This window comes from Plectropomus leopardus, chromosome 3, assembly GCF_008729295.1.
Source record: "Plectropomus leopardus isolate mb chromosome 3, YSFRI_Pleo_2.0, whole genome shotgun sequence".
NCBI classification, from domain to species: domain Eukaryota; kingdom Metazoa; phylum Chordata; class Actinopteri; order Perciformes; family Serranidae; genus Plectropomus; species Plectropomus leopardus.
This window is the reverse complement of record NC_056465.1, coordinates 31,705,536-31,724,547: the sequence shown is the minus strand read 5'-3', so window position 1 is coordinate 31,724,547 and position 19,012 is coordinate 31,705,536. Positions and strand designations below refer to the sequence as shown.

The 19,012-nt window shown below is 40.2% G+C and overlaps 2 protein-coding genes across 2 annotated transcripts; one reads left to right on the top strand and one right to left on the bottom strand.

Annotated features, from left to right (window-relative positions):
• Nucleotides 1-88: 88 nt before the first annotated feature.
• cep135 (centrosomal protein 135) lies at nt 89-14,318 on the top strand. Its single transcript, XM_042483760.1, has 26 exons — nt 89-287; nt 1,166-1,293; nt 2,371-2,561; nt 2,679-2,846; nt 2,991-3,132; nt 3,238-3,322; nt 3,686-3,814; nt 3,899-4,114; nt 4,824-4,889; nt 5,062-5,212; nt 5,295-5,518; nt 5,623-5,778; nt 5,859-5,996; nt 6,681-6,758; nt 6,901-7,052; nt 7,467-7,582; nt 7,704-7,858; nt 9,148-9,203; nt 9,316-9,484; nt 9,565-9,675; nt 9,770-9,955; nt 10,955-11,164; nt 11,274-11,476; nt 11,578-11,682; nt 13,053-13,208; nt 13,357-14,318. The coding sequence occupies exons 2-26, from the start codon at nt 1,181-1,183 to the stop codon at nt 13,376-13,378; spliced, it is 3,498 nt and encodes a 1,165-aa protein (XP_042339694.1). The 5' UTR covers nt 89-287; nt 1,166-1,180; the 3' UTR covers nt 13,379-14,318.
• chst14 (carbohydrate (N-acetylgalactosamine 4-0) sulfotransferase 14) lies at nt 14,071-18,056 on the bottom strand. Its single transcript, XM_042483761.1, has 2 exons — nt 17,458-18,056; nt 14,071-15,444 (listed from the first exon to the last, which is right to left on the bottom strand). The coding sequence occupies exons 1-2, from the start codon at nt 17,749-17,751 to the stop codon at nt 14,617-14,619; spliced, it is 1,122 nt and encodes a 373-aa protein (XP_042339695.1). The 5' UTR covers nt 17,752-18,056; the 3' UTR covers nt 14,071-14,616.
• Between the last annotated feature and the right edge of the window lie 956 nt (nt 18,057-19,012).

Here is a 19,012-nt window from a genome sequence, read left to right as displayed (position 1 = left end):
TTGAACGGAAGACGCTGGTTGACAAAACACGCTTCCCCGGATGCTCTTCGGTGAGTCTCACTTCCATGGTGACGAATCCAAACCGGAGATCATCGGCGCTCTTTTCAAACCCCTTTACCGCGGAAACATGTTAACTCAAGAGCTGTTAATCATCAAACTTTAACGGAAATCAAAATATAACGCTAAAATGAATTTGCAGCAGATTATTGGCCTAACGGAGACATTTGTGTCGGTTATGTAGAACCAAGTAGACGTTTGTTAAGCTAGCTGTCAGACGAGCCAACACGGTAAGATCAGACAAAGTCCCCGAGATTTTAACTTAAACCTTAGTTAGCTAGCTAGTTGGTTAAGAGTAGCCAAACAGTGCTTACTATCCTATGAATGTTAAGTTACTTATTTCCGTAGCTAACAGTTAGCTCAGTAGTTAGCTACACATGTTGCTAGTGTTGTTATATTAGCCTGAGAGCTAGCTTCGTAACGTTAGCCAACATCATAAATCTGGCTAACTGTTGGTTAGCAAGCACTGTCTTTCAAATCACTTCTTAAAGGTTGTCTGTTCAAAAAAAGCATTTTATTAATTTCAGCACACTGTTTGTTTCTAACGTGTCATTTTATTATCTGGTAATGTTACTGTCATCGGCTATTGCTTGTTTTTTAAGAATAAACAAACAAATAATAGCAATCGCGATGACTTTGACGTTATATGATAACAACATAAGTCATTTAAGGAATAAACTGTCTTGTTCAAATATCATCAATGTTGTAAACTTATGACGTTATCTGTTTAAAAAAGCTTTTGGGTATTTTTAGCACACTTCATTCTTAACCTGTCTTGTTTTATTATTATTGTCATCATCTTATAACGTTACTGTCATCGGCTGTTGTTTACTAATGTAATATTTTGGGCACTCAGCTGCTAACTTTGCTTATCTGTCTCATTGATGGTATTTATTTTATTGATGGGGTTGCTGTTTCTTTCTATTTCTTGAAACTGATTTATTGTCTAAATTCTGCTTTGTTATAAAATCTGGGATCAACCTGTGAAACACTTGTAACTTTGTTTCGAAAAGCACTTTACTACTTTCTACTTATTGTAAATGTCTTTTCTGTGTAGCTGCCTTACTAACTAAGCTAATTTACTTGTTTGTGTCTTGGTAACTTTCAGTGCCACATCACAGCTATGAACAACAGCGCAGAGAGGAAATATGTCAATCTGAGGAAGCGTCTGGATCAGCTGGGCTACCGACACCCACTGGGGATAGAGTCACTGCCACTGGTGGAGAAACTATTCAGGTGAGATCTTTAATCCTTCTGCTCCTGCTCACCTTCACCCCTTAATGCCGAGACTTTCACTTGTCTTGAACACATTCTTACTGAGTTTTTTATATGTTAGCTTCTTTTTTTTTTTTTTTTTTTTTGGTGTCTGTGGACCACAAAGAGAGTAGCTACAAGGTACAAGGTGGATTTAGAAATTAAGATTTGTTCTTGAATCTTGCTACATCTTTTCGAGTTGAAGGAGTTTAGGAGTCTCACTAAGGAATGGAGCTTTGGAGTCTGGTGGTTTGGCAGCTGATACTTCTTTATCTTTTGCCAGATGGCATCAGGGTGAACAGACTGTGGCTGGGATGGGTGCTGTCTTTCAGTATCCTTTGGGCACAGTACAGACACCTCACTTCACCAGTGTCTTTTATGCTCTGTTGATGGGTACCAGTGATCAATGTTCTGGGCAGTTTAAATCACCCACTGCAGAGCCTTCCTGTCATTGTATGGTTCTTTTACGCAGACTCAGAGTGTTTGGTGTGGACCAGAGGATTGCGTTTTTATTTTATCAGGCTGTATTAGAGAGCTTAGTCAGATATAGCATCTCAGCATGATACAGCAACCTCACTGTACAACTAAAAGCTAAACTTGCTCATCTGGTACACATCGCCATGAAGGTGATAGGAAGGTAAGAATGCCAGTCCCTCCAGTGGATGTATGAGCAGTCTGTTTTTAAGCATAATAATGAACAACCCATCACACATCCTTCACACAGAATAGCAGCTCATGCCCTCTGGCAGATGAGAAAGAGTTCCCCACTGCAACTCAACATTTTTGTAATCTCATTTGTTGCTCTATCAAACTTGTAAGGATTGTGTGATGGTTTTAACAACAGGGTGTGTGCAATATGTGTCATGTGCAATATTTTGTATGTGAAGTTTGGGTTATGTGCTTTTCATTGGTGTGAATTGCTACAGCTTATTTTGCTTTTCTCATATGCAGTTTATTTTATTGTAACTGTGAAGGAATATGAGTCTAAGACAGATTCCCTTACGGGGACAATAAAGTATATGGTATCATACCTCTGAAATGTCTTCATCTGTGTTTCAGTGACCTTGTCCACACAACAGAAAGCCTGCGCAATGCCAAACTGTCAGCAGGGAAGACTGAAAAAGAAAGTCGAAACTTTGATGCTCTTCTGGAACCGTACAGGGCGGAGAATGCCCGCGTGGTCAGAGAGAACAATGAGCTGCACCTCGAACTTCTCAAGCTGAAGGAGGAGAAGGACCGTGTCAGCAGAGGTGAGCTGTCATAACCAGTTAGCCTTCCTCCTCAGAACAATCAGAAACATTTTTACACACACACACACACACACACAAACTGGTTTCATAACTTCACACGATCTTGTCTTGTTTCAGAGCTCAAGACGCACATCAGAAAACTGGACCACGAAACGTCTGACTTGAAGTTTTTAAATAATCAGTATGTGCACAAAGTTCGCTGTTTGGAGAAGGACAGCAAAGCAAAAGCTGAGCGCATCCAACAGCTGCAGGAGAAGAACATGCAAGCTGTGGTGCAGACACCAGGTAGTGCCAGGGGTCCTACCTAAGCTCCATGACAACACTTTAATGTCACTGTGGTTGATTTTGGCATCTTTTTGAGAGAATCAAAAATCTAACGTCAACCATAAGTGAAGAACTGGGTGCTCCTTTCCTCTCGCACACTCACAGGTGGAAAAAAGCGCAGCATCCCTTTCAGACGACAGAGAATGCAGATTGATGAGCTCGTACCTTCCTCCTCTACATCAGCTTATCCTGTATCGCAGCCTGATGATCCGTATATAGCCGACCTTCTGCAGCTGGCAGATGGAAGGTTTGTTTTCTTAGTAACTACTTGATGGATGTGTTGATTGTAGATGTTTGCATTTGCGTTATTGCTTTAGCAACTGAATAACTCATGGAATTTTTTTTTTTTTAGAATAAATGAGCTACAGGAAGACATCCTAAAAGTCAAACTAGACCTGGAAAATGCTCACGAATGTATAAAACACTTAAATACACAGGTAAGAAAGAAAAAACTAGAGGTATTTAATACTGCAATGTTTTAAATAAATAGATACTTTTTATTTGTCCCTGTGGGGACATTGGTTTGCAGTGACATCACTTGACATTTCCATATATCGACATAACACAAGTGAACACATCAGTAAACACACCATACACTTACATTGCACTTTAAGTAGGAATTTGATTAGACAGGACAGAAGTAGACATTTTACCAGATCAGCTGGATATACTGATTATTATTTGTGCGTGTTTAAAATTTTGATATATTTTGTGTGATAAAGGACAGTTTGGATCTGTTTTTTACACTTTACTGGCTGTTATTACGGAGGTGACAAGATGTTGCTTTCAACTTCTTTTAGGTGGAGGAGAGGGACAAAGAGATCGAGCGTATGAATCGTGCGCTTCATGGAGGACGACCTCATGATGTAGTCTCCCTTGAGGCTCAGAACATCAGCAACGAGAAACTGATCGCCCATCTCAACCTTCAGGCAAGAATCGTTTTCACATAGAATATTATTTACTCTCTGGGACCCACCCTCTAGTCTGTTGACCCTTAGCTTTGTGTTGTACAGATTGAGTACCTGCAGGAGGCCAACAGGGCACTGGAGCAGAAGGTCGAGGCGCTGCAGCAGAAGAAGAAGGACGCCTCCACCGAAGTGGCAAATCTGTCTTTAAAGAATCTGGAGCTGTGCGAAGAGCTCACGCACATAGACGACCTCGCAAAGAGGCTAGAGATGGACAAGGAGCATGTGCTGGAAACTGCTGACATGGAACTGCAAGAAACTAAAGTAAGAATATGTGAAAGCAGAGAGAAATTGAAAATGTTACGTTCAGACAGCAGGCAAATCAGACTGGTGTCCCATATCAGATCTTTAAAATGGACTCTGCAATTTCATTTGCAAGTTTTCAGATCAGATTTGTCCAGACATCACCAACCTATGGGCATTGGATTCTGTGGTAAAGATGTAAGTGATGGTAACTATGTAGCAACGCTGGTGATGCAGCTTTCCAAAGCAGAAGCATGAGAACTGGAGATCCATGATTTTGCTCTCAGAACAATTTATTTTGGCATCTGTGGAAAGACTGATCTTCCTTATGCTGTCCTCTTTAGCGCCTTGCTTGTACTCGCTTAGTACACACTCTGGATCTGTCATTGTGTGCTTCAACACTTTGAAATCTGATTTGAGCATCCAGACTGAGATCGCATTTGAAACCTCAAAATGTGGATTGGTCAGATTTGCTAATATTTGCATTTCATGCTTTATTTTATTTATTTATTTATTTATTCTTTTACTGTCGCGACTTCCTGAAATCAATCTGGCCACAATCTTGATATGCCAAAACAACAGATTTTGGCTGTCAGTCTGAACATGGACTGTTACTCTGCCTGTAAAATACATTTACAGGCCGTATGTGAGGTAAACAGTATGTGAGAAGTGTGATTAGTGTGTGAATTGAAACAGTGAAAACAAACTTCAAACCTTTTTTTCTTAACAGAAAGAAATTCAAAGGCAACAGAAAATTATTGAAGACTTAGAGGATATCATCACAAAAACAAGGAGGGTATGTACAATAAATATTATCCTCATTATATTTCCTTTATTGGAATATTACTGAAATTTAGTATGTGACTGTGTGTATTTTCCCATGAACTTAAAATGCTGTGTCTTGTAAAAGATCTGCCCTGTTATTAGACAAGCTCAAGAAATAATCAGGTTGAAATGATTGAATTTAGGAGCAGTCTGAAGGTGACTTTGAAAAAGACCGACTTCAAGACCAGCTGGTGGAGCTCAAAGAGCAGAATGAGAAGATGGAGGGGCTGGTGAATTTCCTGGAGGAGGAGAAAATCAGGCTGCAGGACAAAATAGAGAAAATGATGGCAACAGGTAAGCAGTTGTTGAAACTTCTTCTCATAGCGGCTTTATATTGTTGATGTTGGTGGGTTGCTGGCATGTTGCGGTTTCCCAGACAAAGACGTGGTGCTGGAGTTGGAGGCCATGCGGGCTAAACATGGCGTTTGTGGAAGGGAACGCTCCCCATCGCGGCTGGACGCATTCGTCAAGAGTCTAGAGGAGGAGAGGGATTTCTATCGTCAGGAGGCCGAGCGCTACAAAAGAGCCAGAGGTGGCTCGGATGTCAGCCCCAGTCGTAGTCCAAACAAGGGCAGGAGTCCCAGGTCCAAAATAACGAGGGTAAGAGATAACCATAAAAAAATTGTTAGCATTTTGTTTCACATATTTTCATGTGATCCTTATAAAAGTGATACAAAAAGCACATAATGGTGTCAAATTTTCAGGGTGTTGTTGCAGAGACAGAACTGCTTCGTTTAGTAAAGGAAAGAGACGAGCTGAAGGCGGCTCTGCTGGACTTTGAGAGGCACATGGAGGACATCCAGGACAATGTGAAGGGCCTCAGCTCTGAGAGGGACCATTTCAAAACACTGTTCAAACAAGTGAGTTACAGAAACTGTTCCTCAAGTTGGAAACTTGTTATTTTACACTTTGAACGACCAAATTTTTTTTGATCACTCAGGCTCAAGAGGACCTGAAGCTGGCCCGTAGCACAGATATGTCAGCTGACATCTTGAAACTGAAGGAGGAGATCACACAGGGAGAAATCAGAATCCAGCAGATGACAGCTGAAAGAGACACACTGATGGAGAGGTTAAAGGTAAGTCCCAGAGTCATGTCCCCCATTATTTTTCCATGTAGGATTATGGTCCAGAAATAAGTTTTCTTTTCAACAGTAAATAGTATTCCTCAAGGACACATCCAACATATATCGACTGCTGGATTGACTGTAGCCAATAGTGTTGTTATTGATTCCATCGGTCAGTTGATGGTTTTAGTTAGCATGTTGATTGTAATAATGGCAGTATGATGTGTCTCCTGCAGTGTTTAGAATATCTTATTGAATAATTAATTTGCTAGAATCTAGAGCTGCATCGATTAATCTATAAAAGGATTATTTGAAAGAAAAATGTCCATCAGCTGCAGTTTTGATAATTGATTGTCATTTCAGTCATTTTAAGTAAGAATTCAGTATGAATAGTTGTTGGCTTTCCTAGCTTAATTATTGTAAATTGAGTATCTTTTGGGTTTTTAGAGTGCTTGTTGGATAAAACTAGGCATTTAAAAACATCACACTAGCCCTCTTTCAGTGTTTTCTGATGCTTTAAATGCCTAATGATCAATAAATTTAAAACACAGTGTGCAGATTAATTGATAATGAAAATATTCACAAGTTGCAGTGCTAATTAAATATTTCCCTTGGGTCAGAAATCACATTAGCAACGTGGAAATTATCTTAAAATTCTGGAATTTATTGAGCTTAACACACAGGATTTTTTTGCAGGTTGCCCAATCGTGTGCTCTCACAGACAGACAGACAGAGGAGAGGAGGATATTTGACCTGGAGAATGCCGTTAAGAGTGTGAGTAACTGGTCAAAAATGTGCTAATAATGTCTGAAATGCCTCAAAATTACCAGGCCCCAGTTATTATGTCACTGCTGTAACTTTTGTCTTAAATTGGTTTGTTTTGCTGTGTCTTTACATGGCATGTTTTGGGGTGTAGTTGGAGCGAGAGCGACTGGACCTGCGGTCACAGGTGTGCTTGCTGAAGGAGAACAGGGAGGCTGCTGAGGAGGAGCTGAAGGTTCGGTCCTCTGCTCTGGTCCAGAATGCAGAGGAGGTTTCCCAACAGAGGGCGGAGGCTAATGCTCTGAGGTCAGTGTTAAAAATTATTTAAAAGATAATATTGTGGCTATGAAACAATAATGTGGATTGTATTTCTAAAGTATCCACTTAGACTGCTGAGGTTTTGACCCCGTTATTCTACTGCCAGGAGGTGTGCTAAATACTTACTGTAAAGTGAAAGTGATCAGGGGTTTCTGTCTGTCTGTGTATCTGTCTGTGTGTCTGTGTATCTGTCTGTGTGTCTGTGTATCTGTCTGTGTGTCTGTGTATCTGTCTGTCTGTGTATCTGTCTGTGTGTCTGTGTATCTGTCTGTGTGTCTGTGTATCTATCTGTGTGTCTGTGTATCTGTCTGTGTGTCTGTGTATCTGTCTGTGTGTCTGTGTATCTATCTGTGTGTCTGTGTATCTGTCTGTGTGTCTGTGTATCTGTTTGTGTATCTGTAGGCTGCTACAGGAACAGATGGAGCAGTCTCTGTCTGATACCCAGCACAGGCTGTCTGTGAAGATAAATGAGCTGCATGCTGCCCATCAGCAGATTGAGAAACTGGAGGAGACAATAGGTAAACATTTGTGTATTTTATGAGGTTCAGGATAGACTGCCAAAGTTGGTGTTTTGTTTTTGTTCTAATGTTTTTTTTTTTGTCTTTTGGCTGCTTGCTTGATTTTTGTTTTGTCTTACAGGGGAGCTGAGTCAGCGAGGCGCCAAGCACAAGGAGGAAGTGGCTGCTCTTCAGAAGTCCATCTCTGCGTTGGATCGAGAGAAAGATGCTCTGCAGGACGAGGTGGATCAAAAGACTGAAAAAGTGGTTGTTCTCCAAGAGGAACTGTCTAAAAAGGTGAATACGACCAAAGAAACTCATCAAGATTACATGTTGTTATTAAAGATCAGGCTGACTTTTTTCACGTCTTTCTTAAAACAAACAATACCCACATGCCCATATGTACAATGAAAAAAATAGTGGTCAGTGTAATCATTCCTTCGGTTCATACTGGCAGTGAAAAGACTCTTACTAAAGCAATATTAATGCAGGAACAATAAGTGATGAGGGACAAAATAGACAGTTCTCGTTTAGTGCAAAAATGCAGCTTTAATTTTCAACCAAAATTATTTTGAGGGTTCATCAGTCGTCAAATTAAGTGGGTATTTTCCAAAGTTACAGTATTATAAGGGCAAAATCTACCCTTTTTGTTGCTGCTTTGGGAATCAAACAGAGGGAAATTTGCACTAAAAAGACCCCAGTCTGGCTCGCAGGACGTAGACTGTGGGTAGAAGCCTGTCAGTGGCGGCCAATTTCAGACGTTTGGCTTCCTGTCTGGTACTGTTTTCAAAATTCCTGTCGCTACATACAAGGTAGATTTATTTTTAGTCTTATTTTTATTTTTATTTAGTCTTTTTTTTAACATAGATTTATTGTTTTCAGAAAACAAGGCTCACGGTGTTACAAAACAAATCCATTGTGTGTGTATACACAGTTAAAGAGTATTATCAGCCAGAACCACATACATACAGCAGAAAAAACGTTTGATGGAAGATAACATACAGAGGTAAAATATGAATGTACAAACATGGTTAAAGTAATAATTATGATATTATAAAATAAGAAGAAGAGGGAAAAAAGTTACAGAAATAATGATAATATTAACAAAAATAAACAAATAAATAAAAACATTGGTAATGACTGTATTGTGAAAAGTTGAGTAAATTGTCCTCTGACTCACATTAGCAGCATTGGACAAAGATGGTCTCAGAAATCTCATGTGGCCCTATGCATAGTTTGTTTCCATTCTGAAGGGTATCAACCTTGTACTAGAGTTTATTTGAGTGTAGATGATAAATAATTTAGCAAAAAGCTCCAAATCTTGAGAAATGAATCCTCATTATATCTAAGGACAACGCTTATTCTTTCACGAGGTAGGACACGGAAAATCTCCCTGTACCAGACTGTCAGACTAAGTATTGTCAGTCCATTTCAGAAATTAAAATGTGTCCATGATCTTGCTTCATCTTTGGAGTTGAAGGATGCATTGATTAAAATCACAAGCTACTATGAATGAAACTAATCTGAGTAATGTGATGAGTTGCGCTTAAAGAGTACTAATGTGGCATAATTTGATATTTACACAGGAACATACCCTTGAAGATGTGAGGCTAACAGTCACAAACATGGATAACTCATTAGCGTAAGTATTGTGCTCTCAAAGTTCTGCTTTGGTTATTATGCAACAACATGTCACAATCAAAGTCTCACGTATGAAGAATCCTCCTTAATAAACTCATATGTGATCTTTGCAGTCAGCTGCAGGGGGCGTTAAACAGCCGTGAGAGGGAGATCACCAGCCTGAGGAGGCAGCTAGATGCCTGTCAGGAGGAGCTGGCTGGACTCAGGAGAGACAAAGAAATCACAATCAGAGAGAACAGGAGGCTGCAAGATGACCTCGCTACAATGACCCGAGAGAACCAAGTATGTATATTTTGTGTCATATAAGAAGAAAAGAAGCAAACAAGAAGGAAATAACAGCAGCTCCTGTTGTGTTTGTGCAGACTGTACATGTGGAGATGGAGGAGGCGCTGCATGAGAAGGATGAGCTGAAGATGAGGGTCCACTCTTATATTTCTGAAGTGTCCAGGATAGAGAAACTAATGTCCACAAAGGCAAGAGTAGCTGTTTGTGGCTCTACACAGTAGATATTGTCACGCTTTACACTCCGTCCTGCCTGCCAGCTGACTGCTTGGTGTTGACCCACAGGAACAGGAGAACAGGGACTTGCTGGAGCGTTTTAAGATGGCCCACTCTGAGGTGGAGGAGCGGGAGCAGAAGTTGCAACAAGCTGAAGGCCTCAATAACTCCATCCGCCTGGAGCTGCTGTCTTCAGACACAGAACGCAGGCGCCTCCGCGATACTGTCGGCCACCAGGAGAGAGAAATCCAACAGGTGAGACCCGGGAGGGAATAAAGAAATGATGCATCCACATTGTGAGGAAATGTATATTTCCAACAGCTATCCAATGTCAACTAGAATAGTAGAAGTAGTATGCAGTGGACTTTAAAAGTGTTAAAGTGTTAAAGCCTGTGGGAACCCAAAACACCAAAAACTTTCTTAATATGTAATTTAGAGTCTTACATGCATAATAAGACCCATCAGAAATGATCAGACGTTAGCCTCAATCCACATCATGTAGCATTCAGTTAACCTGGGAATGTCAGAGCGCACTCTGGGCACTCTGTCTGGGGAGAAGGAGAAGCAGAGAGCCAAACCTAGTGAATGTGTAATGAACTTAACCGTTCGTGAACTCATGGAGAAATAGAACGCTCCGTGGCTTCGGACAACAGCTCTTTCATTTTAGTGCAGAGCGTCAGCCTGGATTTACGAACGCGCCCAGAGTCAGACGGCTGGAACAGATAGAGTTGTACCACACCAACTCTGCTTTGCTCCATGGCTGTCGTCATGGAGACGAGAGAGTTTACAAAAGTGGGAACCATAAAGGGGTCAATCAAAAACGTGATCTGCTACGCCCACACAGTCTGGAGAAATGCTGTTATCCTCGAAAAGAGCTGTTTTAAACTCAGTTTTCTGACAGTTGGGAAAATTTAGTTTCACTCATATTTTTGTAGATACTTAAAATAGACACTCAGCTTTGATATGAAATGTGCATTTTTACTAATTCAATAATAATAATAATAATCTTAATTTATATTGCACCTTTCAAGCTTAAGCATAAAGTGCCTTCAGATAAAAAGGTTTACAGAATACAGAAAGATGTCAGAAACCTATGTCGCCCCTTCCCTGCCGCTTTATGACACAACTGAAATTAAGCACATTCAGAGTGTTAAAGCACAAATAATAGTATAATATTTCAAGCCACATTTCCAGAGGTTTTAACCTTTATACCAACCTGTAGTGAATGTACCTTCAATTCCACCGTTTCACAAGCATGCACAGGCCTTACAAGCTTATGAGGCCCAGGTGTCGTCACTGGTTCGAGGGATGTCCCGATTAGAAGAGGAGCTGCACAAAACACAGGAGGAGAAGGCCGCACTCCTCTCGGATCTGGCATCCGTCAGGGAGCTGTGCGTCAAACTGGACTCTGGCAAGGAGCTCGCTGCACGTCAGCTCACCTCCAGGAGCATGGACTTAGAGAGGGTGAGTCCTTCTGACCTTTCTGTGAACTGGTTGCATCCAGCTGTAGATTAAACATGTAAGCGCAGTAGTTAATTATGCTTTCTGTAAATAAAACCTGCATGTTTTCTAGGTCACAGGAGAGCTGGAGGATGTTCGGTCAGAAGCAGAGCTACTGAAAAAACAACTGGCCAGTGAGAGGCTGACTGTCCGTAACCTTGAGACGCTTCTCTCCACCAATCGGCAAAAGGAGTTCCAAACCCACCTGACGGCCAGTGAGAGAGAGTCGGAGCTGAAGGTCCTACGTGACCGGCTGACTCTGGCCGACAGCAAAACGTAAACAGATCCAGTTCAACATGCTTGAACTGCAAGACTTATAAATAAATAAAATGTGTTTGAAATAGTTTGTAATGATTTATGTGTGTAAATACTCTCAGTGCGGAGCATGCCAGGGAGGTGTCCCAGCTCCGCGGAAAAGTGTCTCAGCTGCAGACGGAGATGGACGTCCTGAAAAGACAGTTGATGACTGAACGCTTTGAACGGTGAGCTGAACGACTGTTGGTCTTTACTCTGCCTTTAGCTCTAACCAATGCGCAGAAATCATTTAAAGGAGTGGAACCAAAGCTGTAAGTCTGACACAAACTAGATATGTCAGTATAACTACAAAAGGTATTTTATTTTAGATTTGTCACGTGATTCAATGAATATCATTATTCTTAAGCCTTGTGATAATATTAGTAGTGCAGTCGATACAACAATAGTGTTCACAAAGTAGATTATTTTCTCATATTAAAATAGTCTTTCACTTGCAGTATGCATAACATTTCATCTTTGAAGTATTATGTCATCAGGATGTGGAGACATTACTGAAAATGTTCCATTAACTGCGTGATCCACTTAAAAGTGTCCTCTGGCAGCTGGAAACTGAATAATTTCTTAAATTTCTAAATTCTAATTTCTAAAAAACATCTCCTTCTTTTAGGATATCTGGAAATTTAGGACTGCAACTTTGATAAGCTTTATCATCAGTTAACACGCTGGTTATTTTCGCACCTAATTGGAGTCTAAGAAAATTATATTGTTTTTTCTGACCAACAGACCCATGCCCAAAAATATTTGACATATACCAGGGTTTCTGCAGATCCTTTAAAAGTCTTAACAGGCACTTAATTAACCTAAATATAAGGCCTTAAATGATTTTAAGATGTTTTAAATATATTTTCAAATGTCTTAAATGCTAATACATGGGAAGTAGCATTTTATGATTTTTTTTCTGATGTTGCATTTTAAAATCTCTGGTAAATGGTAATAACTGGTAGCATCTGTTTTTAAAAAAAAAATCCCCAAATGCCTCACATTAATGTCATACAGATCCATTGTTTCCAGCCAGCATGCTCTGAGCAAAGGGTCCACCATCTGTCGGTCAGCTGTCACTGTACTCTGGACGTCATGAGGAAGAGCAAATTTAATGAAAATTGTCTATTTAGCCAAGATTTTTTAATTATGGCTGAAACTGGCACAAGACAATGCATACGAGGAACACAAAATCACAGAGAAAACCCACCAACAAACACTGAGTATTAAATAAAAATGTTGGTAAAATTGCCCCTTACCCTCAGCAGTTAATGTAGGCTCATGTTTTTGTTATTGTGAAATTAATCTTAAATTCCATTCTGATTGGCATTAAAAGGCTTAAATTTAACTTAAGATGTAGGAGCCCTGATAAACATATACGTTTAGACAAAAAACTAATACTTTGTGACATTTTTGCTAAACAAAAAAGTGACTCAGATCATAAAATTGATTATCAAAAGTGTTTAATTTACAAGTGCTTACAGCTTTAATAGTTGTTAACACACTGAAGGCACAAACAGAACGTTTTGGGATTGTTTAATTGTCTCTCCGTCCTCAGTGAAAGGGCAGTTCAGGAGATGCGCAGACAGGGTGTGTCGTTCTCATCTCTGCAGAGTTCGTCGTCCCTCAGTGTGTCCACCAGTCCCCATCACACGTCCCCAGAGCGCTCCATCCTCCGAACTCTGAACCGCTCCACCGACAAGTCAGCAGACAAGTAAGGCTTTGGACATGAAAGTGATGCAGCAATAGTTTAGTGTTTTTGGTTTATTTTATTTTTTTATTTGGGAATTTAGCTGTTTATTTTTATTATTAAACAGAAAGTTGGAGGAAAATGATGTGATTTTTTTTTTTTCTCTTTTCAGAAGTGTGAGCTTCAAGGATTAGCGACTGAAGAAACAGACAAATGAAGGATGTGATGAGTGAGTCAGAAACCACTTAAAGCTTGTGCTGAAATGTGGCGGTCTCCACAAGTAACATTAATTAGCCTCTAGGAACTTAATGCACCAGTCCAGGCTGAGGCACTGTGGGTGAAATCACACCTGGGTGTTTAACAGAAACTAATGACTGTGCAGACTTTTTTTTTTATCGAAATATCCAAGTTCTTATTGACTCCACTTGAATAACTGAATGCAAAGTGACTACGTTTTCATGCAAACCAGTTTTCTTCTTTTATTTCAAATGGGACAATATTCTGAATTGGATGCGGGTCATGTAAACAGCATATGTAGCAATTTCCATTTAAGACATATCAGATATGTCTTATTCAGGTTTTAGGAGCATTCTTTAAACATGAACAGGAATATTGTCTTTTTTGGACTAAGGGCAAAAAACAGAATCTTTTGTGTGTGTAAACTTATTCATTGATGAAATTAGGGTTCCACTTTGAGTGAGTACATGCCTCTGAAATGAATTTGGTTTTCAGCAACTATAACCTCAAAATGTAGCAAGAGAAGTATTAGGTCAACCCTGTGGTTTTGTGCATTATGCTTAGTATTCATGTTTTTTTAAAATGTTGTTTAAATTATTAAATTATTCATAAAATAAAGCGATACAAAATAACAGAAACTGCAGTGATGTGCATCACAAAATTTGAACTTCTGTTTTATTACAAGGTAAATAGTCTGCGGTTTTGGAAAAGATGGAAGATGGATGGGGAGGAGGGACTGTGACGTAAAACAAAAAAAAAGACAAGCTTGATTTAAAAGCCACAAACCTGTGAGTTTGTGTTTTAGCCTGCTAAACCACTGAAGGCCCACAGAGGCTAGAAACACTTAAACCTTATCCACTGCGTACATGAAGAAACATGCAAAATACAAAGTTTGGTCTTGCAACCTTATTTACATTTTCATCAATATATACTGAATTGGTTTGTTTGCTGTAACAGTGCATGATAAAGAACATGTTGACAGTGATTTAAAAAAAAATCTCTTTGTTTTCAGCTGATTTCAAGCTTTAGTGGTTTTGAAGTTTCCATCTTAATCAGCATTTTGGATGATATTTAAACATCTCAAGTAAAAATGTGTAACAGCTATCAAAATACTGTTTTGTTCCCTAGGAATAAAAATAGTAAAAAAATGATACTCTATAAAAAATAATCACAAAGCTATAAAAAATCGCACATTTTAATGCCGGCAGTGTTCAGTGGTTGTGTTGGGGAGAGGATAAGTGAAGAGGGAAAAGTCTAAAATGTACTTGGGCAGGAGCTCCCTCAGTAGCTTTTGTGGTAAGGTGCACAGATAATAGTGCAACGTCTCCGTGGTGACCGGCTTGTACCACGTTTGCCTCTCTGGGAAGCGAACGTGTGGAGGCGCTCCAATGCGCTGGAGCACAAACTCCGAATCACTTTCAAGGTGCTCGTAGGAGCCGATGAAGTCATAGGACACGGCGCAGGGTTGGCACAAGTTGTACATCGGCATCCAGTGCTCGTTCATGCGCTCCACATCCTCGTCCAGCAAGTAACGCACAAACTCTGCGAACGTTACATCGTCTCCTGTCACAGATGAGTCCTTAGCGCGGCCTTTTCTGTAACGCTTTATAATCTCCACGCCGTACTTTCTCTGGTAGGACTCGATCTCTCCGAACTTGTTCCTGTATGCAGAGAGCAGGCGCTCCATGGGCTCCCGCACGAACATGAACTTGAAGTAGTGCTTCAGGCGGTAGCGGATCTCCTCGGGTTTAAGGGAGGACAAAAACAGCAGGTCGCTGCGGTGGTCCATCTTGATGTTAACGTCCACGTTCTCCAGAGCTCCATTCAGGACCTTGAGAACCCTCTTCCAGTTGGAGCAGGCCACCTTGGGGACGTAGCAGTACAGGAAGTGGTACTGATCATTCACCAGGATGTGCTGCAGCAGCGTCTTCCTCTGCACGGGGCTCAGGGACCAGATGCTGTGGGGCATATTCTTCTGGCTGCACATGGTCCTGATGGTGCGATTACGGATCTCCTGGAGGATCTGTGTGAACACAAATCAGCAACTTCAGGATGCATTACACCAATTTTACACTAGTAGCTTATATTACTCAGCCTGTGGAGTCAGCTGTTTAACGTCAAGTCAGAGAAAATCCCTCTGATTGTGCCATCGTGATGTCATCAAGGTTATCTCGTCTTATCTCATAAGACTGAACATTTTTTAACAGAAAGCCAGCATACAAGCTGAAAGTGTGGAGTTTGCAGGATGTGAGTGTTAACCGCACAAAGACGTCCCATGAGAAGACTGTCGCATGACGGGACCATGGACTGTATATAAATAATGGAGGGAGCTACCATGACATCACCCATTGGTTTGTGGGCTGCCATTTTGAAGCCTCAAGTTCTGAATTTTGGCTGTCACCATGTTGATTTTCTGGAGCCAGAAGTGACCATTTTTGGGAAAGAGGGTGCAGCTGTGGAGGAATGAAGAATGGACCTGACTCAGACTGTGATGGCGCATCGCAGACAGCCCGTCACTCTTAAATTTGAGTCAAATTGGTGAGTTTTTGTGGGGTTTTTTTAAATAACCTTTTGGTTTTAAAAAATTCCTTTTAGATACCAAATACATTTTTGAAGCAGGCTGTAAACATGTTTAATTATTCTGTAGAGTTGAGCATTTTAACACTGAGGTCTATGGGGATTTGCTCTGTTTTTAAGGAAGCCCCAAGTGGCCATTAGAGGAACTGCAGTTTTTGGCACAGGAAATCTCATCCTCTGCTGCTTCATTTTTAACAATTCCCCGTTGAATCTATCTTGGGAGTCCCCCATCATTCTGAAAGTCCAATACTAAAACCACCAAGTGCCCCTTTAAGGGATGGGTCAGAGTTTTTGTAGTGGGGTTGTAAGAGGTACTAATCGACTTGTCAGATTTTAAAGTAAATGATATAAAAAATTACAATTACGGATTGCATTTGACCACCTAGTTACTATCTGATCCTGTTTTTAAGAAAACAATATCCCTGCTGAGAAAACAGCCAAAAACCAGCTCATGCTGGTAGCTGGTTTTAGTTCAGCCAGTTCTTGCTGGTCTTTGATGGTTTGGCTGGTTGAATATGGTCTTAGATCGCCCTGAGCCAGTTCTTGCTGGTCTTTGATGGTTTGGCTGGTTGGGCCACCAGCTGGACGTGGGGGTGTGACCAGATTATCAAACTGCACATTTATCTTGATGCAAATCCCATGACAGTAGACTTGACTGATTTATGCCCTTTAGTTTTCATATTTCCCCCTCATGACGTTATTTCTCCATACTGGTGGACACTGATGTGGTTTAAATTTTACAGGAACTTCCATAGAAATACCAGCTGCAGTGACCATCACAAACTGGTATGACAAGCTAAACCATCAAGAAGGAGCTGACAGATCATCAGCCTGGCTGATCATATTGGCCTGGGCCAATATTTGGCATTTTGCGATTATCTGTATTGGCATTTTAATTTAATGATCGCCGATAAAATAAGTTAATTAAAAGGTGTAAATAAAAAGTTGGCAACCTTTACTTTGTAAAACATCAGGGAGCTTTTTTTATTTATTCATTTTTAATTTAAACTTTTACTTGACTTTATATAAAAAGTTGCTGCATAAGTTTTGATTAAAAAATAGCCAAGGCAGTTTCTCTCTTTTTTGGGAAATGCTTATCAGTTCCAAATATCAGTTAATCGGTCTCATTAACTACAAATAATCGGTGTCGGCCTGCGGGAATGACAAAATGCACATAGTGTGGGTTTTGATGAGTACAACAACAAACCAGATCGTTTTAAAAATAGTTTGTGTTTTTTTCCTGTGATCACTGTGAAAGCCTTTCTGCAGCCTCTGCTCATTCCGCTAAGGAAATAGCTGTAGAGCCTTTAATCCTGCAGCTTCTGACACAGATCTTATAATATTGTGAAACATGTTAATGGTCACGAGACAAATCAAAATCGCCTCTGGCTAAAGTGGCGTTTAGTCAAATTCACCCTGAAACTCCGGCAGCTCTTCACGGTGCATTTCATGACTCTACCTGGGAGTCCACGTCCGCAGCGCCCGGGCTGTGCTTCCCCACTTGCCGAATAAAGTCCAGCCGCTTGCCGCTCCCCCGGGGTGGAGGCGTCTCCATGCTGTTCAGCATTCCTTTCTCTATCATGAGCAGCAGGCCTCCGGATGCTACGATCACCAGAAACGTTAGCACCGACGGCAGCACGGCGGAGCTGCGGCGCACGGAGCTCGAGTTCACCGTTGTCCTAAAGTTAATAACCGAGCCGTTGCGCGGTCCTCCGGTCCTCTTCATCCCGTAGTCCTGCCTGCGAGGAAGCATCGTTTATCCCCGGCTTGTCCGCGCAATACCTATTGTTATGTTTTTAAAGTTCACGGCTAACTAACGTTACTACGTAAGAAAAAAAACGCTGGTTACCTACCACGTACCATAGTTAACTTCAGAAGAGCGTGAAGTGCGCGCGCGCGTAAATGTAGCCATTTCCGTAGGAACTGTCAAAATAACAGCGCTTTGACGACAATGTTGCAATTTCTTTGATTAAAACAAATCACTAAAAATTCTTTAGGACTAATTTGAAAATTGATCCAGGTACATTAAATGTGTCTGCTCCCCCTCAAAAAACGTTTCGCTCACATGTATTCTCAACTGAGGAAACTGATGCCAAGTTAAGTTGATATAATTTAGAAAAGAACATCCGGTTTACATTTTCAAAATATAATCCTCTCTGCAATCAATGCACTAACAGCATAAACAGCTCTCCAGAGTTATAAAGTAATCTGTAATATTCATATTCATTTTTTTTCATATTCATTGGTTTTCAGTCCACTAACTTTTGTTTACTGCAGCCTAACTGTTCTTTGCAGCTGCTTCTGATGTTTGTACACTAATTGCACTTTTAGATAGAGTTTTATATTTAGTAGCCTACTTTAAATTACTTTATATAATATTTCTTACATTTTTCAACTGGGGCTCCAGCTTGTAATGGTTATTATTTACCATCAATTATATTTGTGTCCTAATTTAAATTAGTGTGAAGCTTTTATTTTCCTGAAACTAGAATAAACCACTGAGGATGGCACAGTTGCAATTTCATTATTCTTGCATAATGACGATAAAGTTGTTGAATCTTTAATCTTAATATTTAGTACATTTAATAAGGGTGTTATTGTGCCAAATACCTTGTTTCCAATTACAATACCCCAGAAACCTGACTTGTTATTTCAAAATGCCTTGTTTTAAGCTTGCATAAAAATGATATAATTAGAACAAAAAGATTTATTAAGGTTTTAAAGTTGTTGCCACTATGGTGGACTAATGCTGTCTCAGGAATGTTGAATGTTAAATAAACATTTTATTTTGCCAAAATACCTTAATGTGGGCATATTTCCTATCAGAATTTGCCAGAACCCCATGTTGAAATTTTGAAATGTCTTGTTTTAAGTGACCAGCAGTCCAAAAACCAAAGATATTTAGTTTGCAACGATATAATCAGAAAAAAATAATTATTATAGAGTAAGGAATTACAGGAGGGAAGTTATTTTGGGTGTTTGTAGCTTGAAAGGCTAGAAAATAGTTGCTGTAG

What these genes read in the sequence shown, in the direction of transcription:
- cep135 (XM_042483760.1), top strand. Translation starts at nt 1,181, where the DNA reads ATGAACAACAGCGCAGAGAGGAAATATGTCAATCTGAGGAAGCGTCTG. An exon ending in CTGGTGGAGAAACTATTCAG is followed by an intron (nt 1,294 to 2,370) that starts GTGAGATCTTTA and finishes TCTGTGTTTCAG; the next exon opens with TGACCTTGTCCACACAACAG. An exon ending in GCGGAGGCTAATGCTCTGAG is followed by an intron (nt 7,053 to 7,466) that starts GTCAGTGTTAAA and finishes GTGTATCTGTAG; the next exon opens with GCTGCTACAGGAACAGATGG.
- chst14 (XM_042483761.1), bottom strand. Translation starts at nt 17,751, where the DNA reads ATGCTTCCTCGCAGGCAGGACTACGGGATGAAGAGGACCGGAGGACCG. An exon ending in CTGCGGACGTGGACTCCCAG is followed by an intron (nt 15,445 to 17,457) that starts GTAGAGTCATGA and finishes GTGTTCACACAG; the next exon opens with ATCCTCCAGGAGATCCGTAA.